The sequence below is a fragment of the Eleutherodactylus coqui genome, chromosome 10 (assembly GCF_035609145.1).
Source record: "Eleutherodactylus coqui strain aEleCoq1 chromosome 10, aEleCoq1.hap1, whole genome shotgun sequence".
In the NCBI taxonomy this organism is placed as follows: domain Eukaryota; kingdom Metazoa; phylum Chordata; class Amphibia; order Anura; family Eleutherodactylidae; genus Eleutherodactylus; species Eleutherodactylus coqui.
Window position 1 is genome coordinate 23,962,050 of NC_089846.1, and position 13,218 is coordinate 23,975,267.

The 13,218-nt window shown below is 43.6% G+C and overlaps 1 protein-coding gene across 1 annotated transcript in view; it reads left to right on the top strand.

The window, feature by feature from the left end:
- The window catches only part of COL27A1 (collagen type XXVII alpha 1 chain), a 280,568-nt gene that overhangs the window by 144,911 nt on the left and 122,439 nt on the right, over nucleotides 1-13,218 (top strand). Inside the window, exons 18-23 of the mRNA XM_066580587.1 lie at nucleotides 763-816; nucleotides 2,900-2,953; nucleotides 5,211-5,264; nucleotides 5,557-5,610; nucleotides 8,062-8,106; nucleotides 9,882-9,935. Coding sequence (XP_066436684.1) covers nucleotides 763-816; nucleotides 2,900-2,953; nucleotides 5,211-5,264; nucleotides 5,557-5,610; nucleotides 8,062-8,106; nucleotides 9,882-9,935 — 315 coding nt within the window. The remainder of the gene's footprint in view (nucleotides 1-762; nucleotides 817-2,899; nucleotides 2,954-5,210; nucleotides 5,265-5,556; nucleotides 5,611-8,061; nucleotides 8,107-9,881; nucleotides 9,936-13,218) is intronic.

Sequence of the window (13,218 nt, forward strand, 5' to 3'; positions counted from 1 at the left end):
CCCTCTCCATTTTCCCTGTTGTCACTTTCTTGGCACCAAAGCAGGTGAAATTGATTCAAAATTGCTTCTGCTTCCTAAAGGCTGCTATTACACGAACACTGGCGACTACTGCTTAGTTTCCCTGACAATTGCCAGGCTGGCCGTACAAGCACAGGTGTAGCTTGGCAATCAGTGCTATTACATGAGCGTTAATGGTGCTTATTGTAACGGCACCCTAAGGCTGCTATTACACGAAAGCCGTTAACGCTCTTGTAGTAGTTCTAATTGCCGGGCTGCACAGGTGTAGCCCAGCAGTTGTCGGGATCATGCCGCTGCTAGCGCGTGGATAAGGGCGGCCTAACCTGGACGGGCTCACATCACTGAAGTTGAAATGACTTGGGATTATGCTGCGATGCTTAGGTTTTTGAGCAGTGTATTGGTCATACACAGTCCTGCCAGGTCTACCCGCTGAGGCGGCATGCTGCTTATTAGTGTAGACATCTGTTCTGTGATATTCTAGATCAGCCCAGAGCATTGCTTACATCAGATCACATTAACAGCTTTCTGCAGACAGATCTGCAGTTTTTTATGAGCAGGCACAGGGGGTCCTGCAGCAAATTACTCTGTTACGTCCTGAACGTTGTTGTTCTATCATCGTACAAGTTGGAGATGCCAAATAGTCTCCGGGCCAACAAACTTACTCTGATTTGATTTAGATCTTACCGTTAAAGTGTCAGGTGATAAATCCCATCACTTCACTGACTTCTTCTACCTTTGTTGCAGGGTAGCCAGGGTCTCCCAGGGCCACCAGGACTGCGCGGAAAGACAGGACCTGTGGTAAGATCTGCTTTGTTAATCACCGGAGGTTAAAAAATTGTCCTTACTTTACCTTCTTCTCTTCTTTTTTTTTTTTTTCTGTTTAATACAGTCCACATTATTACATTGCGAAATTCTCCACTAGGCTTCCACTCCTGGCGCAATGTTAAATATAAACCGCTGAGGTTCCTGTAATTTTTTCCAATGTCTTGTTAGAATAAACACAGCGCAAGAGAATAAGAAATCTTCATTATACTGATGCGGCGGTGGCAAGCAGCGCCAATAAATAAAGCGTAATAGCCACTTATTGTGGTGCGTTTGCTTGAGGTTATTGTGTAGGAGACCCTTCAGATTGCTGGCAGATGGAGGGATGCAGTTCTCTGTCTCTCCGGTAGATTTTGCGGTGGTGCCATCGCTTCTTAGAACTACTGGAAAAGGCAGAATGAGCGTATGAGGCTTGCCAGCTCATGTGGAAGTATTCTAGGCAGGCGTACGGGGATGCATTCACGCGGGATGCTGCGATGGGCTGCGTTGTTTGCTATAATAGAGTAGTAGATGTAGCGCTCACAATTACCAACATGCTGATAGGGAATGCAGTCTTGATTTCCATGCCATGTTGGACGGTCCTAGTAATAGCATGAGGGTGTACATGCGAGCAATTGGCTTGCTGGGCATCCAAATAAATGGTCCGCTTCACAATTTTCAGGTGTTTAATATTAAGATGCGATCACCTGGTTTTACCCTTTCAAACAGCGAAGTTCACTTATTGAGATGTTGTCACCTCAGAAAACCTGGGGACCATCATTGTCCCTACAGGTGGATAGGTGATGCTCATGCCATAAATGTAAAGCCCTTTAATCTGATACGATATGCAGATATATGCTCTGCATTACTGGGTGTCGTCCTAACCAGTTTTAGAATAGCTGCTGCTTTATACAGAACTTAAAGGGGTTTTCCAGGCAAAAACTATTGATGACCTATCCTCAGGATTTGTCCTCAAAAGTTAATTATTGGGGACCCACCACAGGGGATCCATGGGGATTACCTGATCGTCCGGCTGGCTGTCAGTGCAGCTGGCTGGATATGCGTCATAGGATATGGGACCAAAAGTGGTCTAGCTGGCTTCACTCCCATTGAATCGATGAAGCTGGTTATTGCACTTCTGGCACTTCCACCTTTGACACCGGAAATGGGTGCAGATGTGTAATAATCACTTCAGCTCCCATTGATTTCAATAGGAGGGAAGCCAGCTAGGGAACTTCCAGTCCCGCCTCCTATGACGTACGTACGGCTTACTGCACTGACAGCTGGGCTGGGCGATCAGTTGAGCGCCGAGGATCCTGTTCGGCGGGTCCCCGGCAATTAACTATTGACAATCTATCATGAGGATACATCTTAAATAGTTTTTGCTTAAAAAAAACCTTAAATAGGCATTGTTGCATCAACAAACTTTACATAAATCTACAGTACAATTGAATATTAAAAGACTTTCCAATATGTCTTTTTAGAGAAAAATGCCTCTTTCTCCACTTAACAGCCACTTCTTTCCGCCTGCCTCCTAAACTGATTAGTCACTCTAAAATACTTCTGAAATCTGTCTCGAGATAAATCAAGTAACTGATAGATCATATGCTACCCATAAAGTCTATGGAGAGGGAAAGTAGCTGCTGAAGCAGAAAGTCACACACAGTCACTGCTGCAGTTTACTAGTAAGTGTTTATCTCACCCCAGTGCTAGATTCACATCTACACTGCTCAGTACTGCTGTGTAATGTCCTGTATGTTGCCACTGCTTCTGATGGTGTGCTACAGAGTTATAGGGGAGCAGAAACTACTCTTCTCTGTGTGCTGTTTATGGAGACATCATAGCAGCTAGTCTACACCCACCAGCTTAGGGAAGACGGAGATTTAGAGAAGAGGTTACAGAGGCGTGACGAATGCAGGATGCACGTCATACAATGGCCAGAAAGAATATTGTTCTTGTGCACACACGGCAACTTAGTATGAAAAATCATTTTGAAAATGTGGGTTCGCTGTCATTTTAAGATTAATCATATTTCTTAAAGCTATCTACGGATAACTAAAGATGTTCTATTTTTCTTTAGGGTAAACCAGGTGACAAAGGTTTTCCTGGGTTTGCGGGTCCTCCAGGTCCAGAGGTATGTTATGTCCCATAACTGCTAATAGTCTCATCTTAGAAAAGAGAGGAAATGTTATTTATAATGTATGCTATAACAACTAAGACTTGAAGGCTATCTGGAGGAAACCTCATTAATGTTCCCCTTGTGTGTTATGGATCCTAAACTTTCAATTCCAAAAGCCACTTGTTCTGACTCGAAGCTGATCCTACAAGACCATAGACCGTCCAATCCAACAATCGGACCAGGAATCCAATGATTACAACTTCTCTTTATCACACTTTGCAATGTGGATGGACCCATTCTTTCATAGTAACAGAGTAGATGTGAGAACTGGCTACCCACCTTTGACTGTGGGTCACCCTGAACTCCAAGCTCCACGTTCCTCTGTTTTGAAGGGTCAGTTTTGCAGATACAAATCACATATCTTTTTCTACCCCATGTATGTAGTCTGATATAGTGTATAAATTATGGGGACGGCAAGAGCTTCCTGATAACTGGTTTGGGTCCTCTGTTGAAGAAGGTGGTGGTAGATGGAGGTTAGCAGGTTCAATTCCAGCCTCCACATATGATATGATGCTATTAGCTGGCAGGTCGATGACGCTTACTGTACACGGAATAGACTGGGAAGAGCCAACGGAAAGGAAGAGGTTTACTGTAGAATGAAGACAATCTATGGTAGCACATCGGGCAGTATGTAGAATTCAGTGCTTGATTTGAACATGTTGGCAACATAAAGGTTATATGTTGTGACAGCGAGTCACCGGGGGGGATTGCTCTTTGAATCTCGCTACCCCTAGTGCCCCCGTATACTGCGCTGTGATGTAGCGGAGGCGCAGCGGCAGCCAGTGGATTGTAAAAATGTACTCTTGTGATTTGTCCATACACCAGAGCCAGAAAGAGTTAGATCATGGCCTTGGCAGGCTGCATTGTGTTGTGTACATTGAAACTGGACGGGATTCTTCACTGAACTCTCCTATTACAAGAGAACAGCCTTTGCCCTTGCCGAATTCATATATCTTTATAGTTTTTAACAAAGTAAGATTAAAGTGAGCAGTAACCCAGCAAACCATGAAAAGAAAAGCAGCACATCCACAAATTCACTCCACACGCTCCAATAAACAGGCACGTGTGCAACCAACGTCCAACTGCAAATGGAACCAGTAGTTTTTTTTTTTTCAGCCTAGATACCCCAAATTTTCCAAAAACTCTGTATGTAGAATGTTAGCGCCACTGTTTTTCTTTTCTTTAACCTTTCTTGCATATGAGCTGTGCTTTTTCTATGTATTCACATAAAGTAACTTGCTGATCAGTAGGGATCTCGCTACTGAGACCCTCGCCGATCTTGCTCCATTGTATCAATCATGCTATAATTGAATGCTGTCTAGACTGGAAAAAAATTGTATCCCCTCTAAACTGTGAGCAGGACTAGCTATGTGCAGGTAGATATAAATGTTGCCATTTCCTGACCGCAAGCACAAGTCCTGAAATTGGAGTGGCATTAAAAAGTGACAATATTAAGTTGTAAAACTTTTGATCATGCTCAGAAATGACTTGTGAGGCCGGCTGTCCACAGGCGTTGCAAAGTCCCGCAGCAGATCTCCGCCACGGGAGCCGCCGTCCGGGAGCAGGAGCCGCACACGAATCTCCGTCGGTCAGCCTAACCTAATAGGCTGACCGCGGAGAGTCGTGGACATTCGCAGTATGCTACGAATTGTCCGCCAGGTGGATCAGCTGTAGTTGTAACCCGTATGAAGAGACCTGCAGGGGGAGACCCAGATGGGATGGAGTAGAGGGGGGGTGTCCTAGACTTTCCTCCATCACTAAGCATAGGGAAGCCTGAGACAGCAACGGTCATGTTGTGGAGAGTGGAACAAGAGTGGAAGGATGTGGACACCAAGAAGGGCACCAGGTATATTGACTATACAGCTACAATGTACTATAAAGCCAAATTTTAGTTTTGGAGTGGAAGGTCACTTTAAGACTTCCATTATGGCTTCTTATTAAAAACTGAGATGGTTTTGAGAATATGCTGATTATGATGATTAGTACAGTAATGTACATCTCAGGCCTAGTTGTGCACACAGGTCTCTTCTATGTAAATTCCTTGGCATATTCTTGATATCATTCAGTATTTCATGCCAGATAATCTATTTCAGGGCAAACACAAGCCCTTTTACGCTCTGATGTTGTATTTGGAATGCGCCATTACTTAGACAGGGCTTACTATTTCCTTTGCACCCCTCATACAGGTGGCTTGTTTTTCTCTCTCTCGTAGGGCTTTCCAGGGGATATTGGGCCTCCAGGACAAAACGGACCGGAAGGATTAAAGGTGAGACATCCTCCTCATAGCATATATCATGTCCCAAACGGCTATCGACCTGTTAAGAAAAACAAAATGTGAAATGAGATTCCTGGAGATTGTATTGGCAGAGCCCACTTCTCGTCTGTTTGTATTGAGGCGCCTCCAAAACTCTCTCTTCCATGAAATTGATGTTGGATGCCGTCCCATGGCAGAATTGCACTGGCGCTCCATCTCTTCTCTCTCTTCCTCCTCTGAAGGCATCCTAAGGGATTTGTCCTCATTTTTATGAGACCCTCATTCTTTTTTCGTTGGTTTACAGGGAAAACCAGGAGCCAGAGGTTTCCCGGGGCCCAGAGGACAACCTGGGATAGACGTGAGTAATCGAATAGAGATGGTCACCTACAGAGTATGGTAATGGTGCCCTCATAATCTATCTCTATGGGATCTAGGTAACAACTCTTTCGTGGTCACTTGGTCTTGGAATTTGGTTATATTGTGTGTTCTCACCTTAGAACTGGGAAAATATTATTATTACAATGTTCACTGACTGCAGTTTGACAGTCCCTACATTCAGTTTAAATTTAGCGGAAGGGGTGAAAAGACACGTAGCGTGAGAGCTGGGGCAAGTAAATTTTAACCGTGCACTGGGTGGCCATCTTTGATACCCCATATAGTGACAGAATGAGGGTCTCTGATCTCTATGTGGCACGTTGCAGTAGATGAGGTAGAGAGGTGGCCATGCTTGTGTGCGGCTATCTGCATTGTAGCTTGAGGACTAAAGTATTTGACTGTTTCAGTAACCCAAGTAAACCACAATAGAGCAAGCCGCATACATGGGAGAAGGGAACCCACATTCTCCTGATGGATTCCAGGACTCCCATCTATCACTTTTGATATGCCATGAATGTCTCAGATGTTAACGCTCCTTTAAGTTTTATTGTGGCTCTTGGGAATGGTTTATTCTGGCAATGTGGCCCCTGGTTCAGAAAAGGTTGTGCACCCCATATCTAGTGTCAATTTACACCGCATTTGTACATAAGACATGTATGTATTTATTAAGTAGCCCATATTTTATCCTCCATGTACAGGATAAAAGTAATGACCTCTTTCCGGACTGTGAGGTTTTGTGGGTTTGCTACCTTACGCCATAATAATTCACTTCTTCTATGTTCCCTCGGAAGTCTGAATGTTTCGCATTCTTCCAATACAATAATCCCCGTCTTACTCCAAGATATTCATTTCCATAATGTGAGTGATTACATGTAGTTATTGAACTATTGTTCACAAGTTGATGGCGTAACGTGGTGGGTTTGGGCAAAGCGCCGAGCGTGTGGAGCCAGGGAATGTCAATAATGGCTGTTCGCCACATCTGGGTTAGGAGATCGCTAAATATCTGTGCAGAAATAATCTTTCAGATTTTGCTGTTTGGCTTTTGAGAGTAATTCACACGGGCTGCCGGGCAGCTGAATATAGTGCTAGTTTGTGGCATTTAGGTTTGGGTGAATGTATCTGCCTGTGGACTCGCTGCAGTGGGTATGCCCAGGAAATGAATGGCAGCTAGGGCTCTGTTCACATGTCAGCCTCTGTGGATATCCGTATAGAATCCTTTGATTTCTTATTACTGCCATCAAAAATGTTGGAAAACACAGACTGAGCTTCTTTAATACACATGTGAACAGAGCCTAAGGTTGCCCAGTACATGAACACGAACGTGTACACTAAATCGGCACTTTAATAGAACCCCTATACGGAAATTAGCCCCGTGACCCCGGAGTGCAGCATAAAATCAAGTGACAAGTTTTCCGTGCATCCGTTCCGGTGTGATCCACATTAGATGGGAAAATCCAGAGATCTGAGCAACTTCCAATGAGGCCGGGTCATCGGTGCCAGATTAGCCGGGGCCAGGATTTCACTGCCAATCTTTTAGGGTTCCCGTGTAGTGGTCTGGAGAGTATACAGAGAATGGCGTGATCGAGAAAAAACATCCAGCAATAGGGGAACCAGTGGACAGAAACCACTCGTTGCCAAAAGGGGTCCGAGGATGTCAAGAATCACTCTGACGAATAGGTGATGCACAGTCAATAGCAGCCCAATGCAACACTGGTGCTCCAACTAACTTGTCCAAATGTACAACTTGACATTCCTTAGCACGAATGGGCTATAAGAGCCAATCCGTTTCAGGTCCGTTGTGGTCTAAGAGAAACAGTAAGGTAAGACAATAGTGGGCAGAAGAGTGCAAAACCTGGATCACTAAGCTGTGGAAAAACATCTCCTGGTCAGTTAAATCCAGATTTCTGTTGCCCCGTGCTGATGGGAGGTCAGAAGTTGTCGCAAGCGGCATGAATCGATGACCCCTTCCTGTCAGCAGGTCAGAACATGTCAGCACCTCCATCCAGTTTGCAGCCACTACAAGAAGCTTCCTGTCCGCAGGGGCCGATATTCCTGCAGAAGTTCAACATTTAGTAGAATGTACACACTGGTGAATTGCCGCAGTTCTGATATACCTCACATATAATGATCAGCACATTAGTTATCTCAACATAAAGGAAACACTTTATATTATCTGCCTGGAAGTTTTATGCCTTTTTTCTTTCATTTCGGACATTGGTTTATCATATAAGTATATATGTGGGTGGAAGCGGCTTTTCATGGAGGAGACATTATAATTTTTCATATTTTACTTCAAGAACCTTCCAGGATTCGAGAACTGAGAATAAATTCAGCTTCTGCCCTGGCATGGCGTTATAATAACACGCTGTCATCTATAACCGGTGCGGGTAGGTGTAATCATTCCTTCTAACCTGTCATTTTGTTTCCTTTTTAGGGTGATGAAGGACCAATTGGACCACCAGGATCTCCTGGTCCGGAGGTACAAATTTAAGATATTTCATTATATTTTTACTCAATTAGCTTGTTTAGTATTTGTAGACATCAGCAGGAAATGAAGCATTTTCCTGCCGAATGTTTTCCTACCCGAATATAAAACAGCCGCTCCACCTCCAAGAGATGACACCGGCCAGGATGAAATCAGACGGTCATTATTTATAGGGCACAAATAGAGGCCCCTTTATGTCTGAAGGGTGGCTGTCGTCTCGCTCTCCAGGGTGCTGAGTATATGGTTGTCCCTTGTGCCCTGCTGAAAATCTGTCTACACCCCCCACAATTTACGTAGTCTGCTTCACCTGCTGTGGCCAGACATCTGTTGGTTCTCCGTCACCTTTATGTCTTGGCTTGGTAACAGTTCATCTTTGATTTACTAATTTGATGTAATAATTTGGATTCGGCACAGATCCTCTTTTAATAAATAAGTTGTAAATTGTGCATTAAAGGCTTTTTGATGCATTTTGGATATTACTACTTAACGTGGCGGTCTGAGGCAATACAGAGGAGTCGCCCATTGAGGACCCTCCTGCCCCTCTATTCTGCACCCAGCACTGGAGGACTGCTGTGTTTTATGACAATAAAGTTTAATGAACGCTAATTGATGCCATTGGGTAGTCTGTAAGGGTACGGTCCCACAAAGTGTTTGCCGTGTGGCTGAGATGCTGCTGCTGCGTGGAAGAAAGTTCTGGCTAGCTGCAGCTCACTAATGATGTATTTACTGGCACTGCATGTTTAATGGCCGCGTGTTTTTAGGCAATCCACATGGACATTAACCCGGCACAGCATAAATATCGTAATGACTTCCCTTTTAAAGGGGTATTTCCTTCACGGTCATTTGTAGCTAGAGACGAGTGAACTTTTGAAAAGTTCGGTTTGGCCGGATTGGTGAATTCCATCAAAAAGTTTTGGTTTGGTCCACATTTGTTCAAACCAAACCCGGAAGTTCATAAAACCGCCTGAAACTAGTATTGATCACTGTTTAAGAGCCATGATGGTGATGGTTCAATAGATGTGGCTTAGTGGTTTGCAGTGCTGCCTTGCAGTGTTGGGGTCCTAGGTTCAAATTTGACAAAGGACAACCTCTGCATGCACTTTGAAAACCTCCATACACATGTTGCCCTTGTTCAGATTTGAACCTAGGACTCCAGTGCTGCAATGCTACAGCGCTAACTACTGAACCACCACATTTCTTTTTCCTTCTCTGGTGGTGGAGGTGGAGGAGAAGGAGAAGAACAAACTCTCCACTTATCAGCCACGTCTTCTCCTCCCTCCTGCATCAGTCTTTCGCTCTGAAATACTCATAATATCCATCTCAAGATGGAGCATTTCACTTGAGGGAACAGGTTACATGTAGCCCATAGATGTTTATAGAGAGTTGTGTGGGATGATGAAGCAACTTCAGAGGTACAGAGAAGCAAAGACGCTGCTGAAGGCTCTACTAAGTGTTTTATCTCACATCAGTTCTAGAGTCACATCTACACTGCTCAGTACTGTTGGATAATGTCCTCCACGCTGCTGCTTCTCTGAATCAGAGATGCCTAAGCGGAATCTCCTTTTCTATTTGTGTATAGCACACATCAAACACAAGGCCGAATCCGACCTGCTGCCTCATTTTATGTGGTCCCTCCAGCCTGTGTAGTGGCTGCCTCTTGTAATTGAAGGCACAGCTCTCATGCAAATTAATGGGAGCCCAGCCAGTAAAATAGAAGCTGCCATGTAATAATGTCAAATAGATGTTTCAAAAGTCTTGTTTATTTCCAGGGGTATCCAGGCCGAAAGGGATTCCCAGGTATTCCTGGAGCAGAAGGACTAAAGGTAAGAAGGGGGGAGAATTTTGAAGGCACTGCAGTGTGTGTGTGTGTGTGTGTGTGTATATGTATATATATATTGTGTGTGTGTGTATGTCTATCTAGCTATCTATCTGAAGCAGCACATAATAAATCCAGTGTTCTTTTATCAGAGCTTCTCATTCTCACTTTACACCTTTGGGCACTGAATGGGTAGGAAACTATATTCTTTACTACTAAAGCGCACATGCGTCATTGAGAAGTAGCCTTAGAAAAAAAGTCTATGTGTTTTGAAAATTTTCTGCTGGCCCCGGTGCTTCGTGTAACAAAACGTTTCTTTTCTTTGGCGCACATTGTTAGTCTGGGAGGTTTGCAACTCTTCAGACCTGGCGCACATTCCTGGCCTTACTCGAAGGTGAAGAGTAATGCCACAAACTGACTCAGATTTTTACACATCCTATTTCCACATGTGCGACAAGTAAATCCTAACTATCACTTCCAGCTCACACCAACAAATTATACGACTCTGATATAACACAGCAGCAGCCAAGGGCGGATTAAGGCTTCGCTTCAGGCTTCTGCATCACATAGGCCCATCTATGTCTGTCTCTATGAATCAAGGCCTTATGTGGATTTGCTATTTTTTCCTCTAACTTTATGCTGATTTTTCATATTTTCCTCTGCTCTCTTTATATGAATTGCTGTTTCTGTGGTCCATCTTAAAGGGAATGTGTCAACAGAAAATTACCTATTGTATAGATCATTTTTATGTTAATCAGATTTTTAAAGAATTTGTTGGTTTTTTTTTTACTTTTGATTTAATAATTTTATATTTTAAAAAAATGCTAAAATTCTGCAGTTTTCACACTGACCACTAAACCTAATAATAGCCTGACAGTTCCTGTTCTGTAGAGAGGATTTTTCAGCACTCATCAATCATCACAGGCAGGCTTACAATGAAAGGTAACACATGCACGGATGGATGGCTGGTTGGATGGCTGGTTGGATGGCTGGTTGGATGGCTGGTTGGATGGCTGGTTGGATGGCTGGTTGGATGGATGGTTGGATGGATGGTTGGATGGATGGTTGAATGGATGGATGGTTGGATGGATGGATGGTTGGATGGATGGTTGGATGGATGGTTGGATGGATGGATAGGAGATGGTTAGATAGATAGATAAATAGATTGGAGAGGGATAGATAGATATGAGATGGTTGGATGGATGGATGGATGGTTGGATAGATAGGAGATGGTTGGATAGATAGATATAGAGAGAGGGGACACAGGGTCCACCATCTAAAAAACAGACCACGCTATGGAAAGCGTTCACTGCGTTCCCAGCGGCTCGGGGGAACGCAATGCAAAAATGCCCGTGAACAGGCAGCCTAGGTCTGATAGCATTTCCCTTTCTGTAGAGAGAATTTTTCAGCTCTCATATCTTTATCATCACAGGCAGGATTACAATTACAATGATCGGTAACACCTCCATCCCCTCCCTGTACACAGACCACTCTAACACAGGTGCTTGAAAAAATGTCGCATTTTTTAACGCAGCGTTCACTGCGTTTTTAGCTGCGCTGACATGCGTTGTTGACACTAAGTCTACTAGTAGTTCTTTAGTGATCACTTCTCAGCAGTCATTTCATTACGGACAGGATTGCAAAGAAAGGTGACACAGATAGACAGGCACAGGAGTCACCATTCACATATTAGATAATGGTCAAAGCTTACCTCCTCCCCCTCCCTATACAGGTCACAAAACATGCCCACAACACTTTACTATAGAAGTTAATGAGTCCCCTCCTGTCCCTTTGTATGACCCATGAAGCTGCTGTAAAGTATATCTCTGAAGCACAGGCAAGATGGCTTCCCCAGAGTTATGTACAGACAGCAGGGTAATGAAATCTAAAAGTGGAAAATAAAAATGGATTAGAAAAATGGAAACGATCCATAAAAGCAAAATATTATGTGACACATTCCCTTTAAGAGATCATGGTATTCATGAAATAAGCAGAATAATAATGATGGCTATAATACATTCATATCAGTATGAATAGCTTCCAAAAGAAACTTTTCCATCTCACTGATGTTTTTATTCCATATTCAGAAGATTAAGAAAACAGGTCTACTCGCTCACAGCGCCACTCTAGCTCATAGATTGTATCTGGTATTACACCTCGGCCCCATTTACTTGACTGGGCCGGAGCTCTAACACAGTACTAGAGATATGGACAAGAGTGGGGTTAATTCAGGAAGTACATGTTCTTATATAACCCCTTTAATACTGTGACTTTCAAGGATTTTCCAGAAATTATTACAACTTTTTAATATACTTTTTTTTTTTTTTTTTTTAATTTCCTGCTATTTTCAAGATTTCTGCTTGCAGTCTTTGAATGGAGTCTTAAAGGGGTTTTCTATTGATAACTGCTGTAGAACCACCACATTGATCCTTGACGTTCAGCTGATTCTCAGAGCTGCTGTTACTATTGTCCACAGAGGAAGCAGAAAGCACTGACCATAGCCCAGCACCTCGGCCTGGTTCTGCAGTGCTGCTCCCTTTGAGTTCAGTAGTAGCTGTGCCTGCAATACCAACCCCGGTCAGTGCACTATAATCAGCACTTGCTGCTTCCTCCACTGACCACAGCAACAGCGGACCTGGAATACAGCTGATCGGCGTGAGAAGGTTAAAGTCCCAGAATACCCCTTTAAGTGAGTATACAGAAAGTAAAAGGTTAATGTACAGTCTGCAAACTCTCAGTAATCCTGTAGCAGCACAAGAAAGAAAAAATAACCAAACGCATTACAAACATGAATTCCTTTGGCTGCATTTGCAGTTTTGCTTCACTGTATGCTCCAGGAAAGCTCTCTGTGCATTAGTCAAACGTATTCCTTGGTCCTATATTCAACCAATGGAAGCCAAAATAATGTCCTTTTGGCTTCTATAGGATTGGTATTCCATGCAAAAACATTCCACACTGCGTAGTGTACGTTTTTTTAACATTGGAGCTTATGAGTGACGTATGACTCATTTCTATACTGGGGTATGCCTCAGAGGTATATTTGAGGAAATCCTCTGACGTACGCTGCAGTCTCACAATGGATTGACATTTAGAGTTTGAAAACCGATCCTGATTAGGGTATAGGGCAGGGGTTGCACAACCTGTGTCTCAGGGGTCACATACGACTCATAATGCCATTCTATGCAACACAAAATTACATACCGTATATACCGGCGTATAAGACGACTTTTGAACCCCGAAAAATCTGCTCTGCAGTCGGGGGTCGTCTTATGCGCCGGTAATACAAAAAA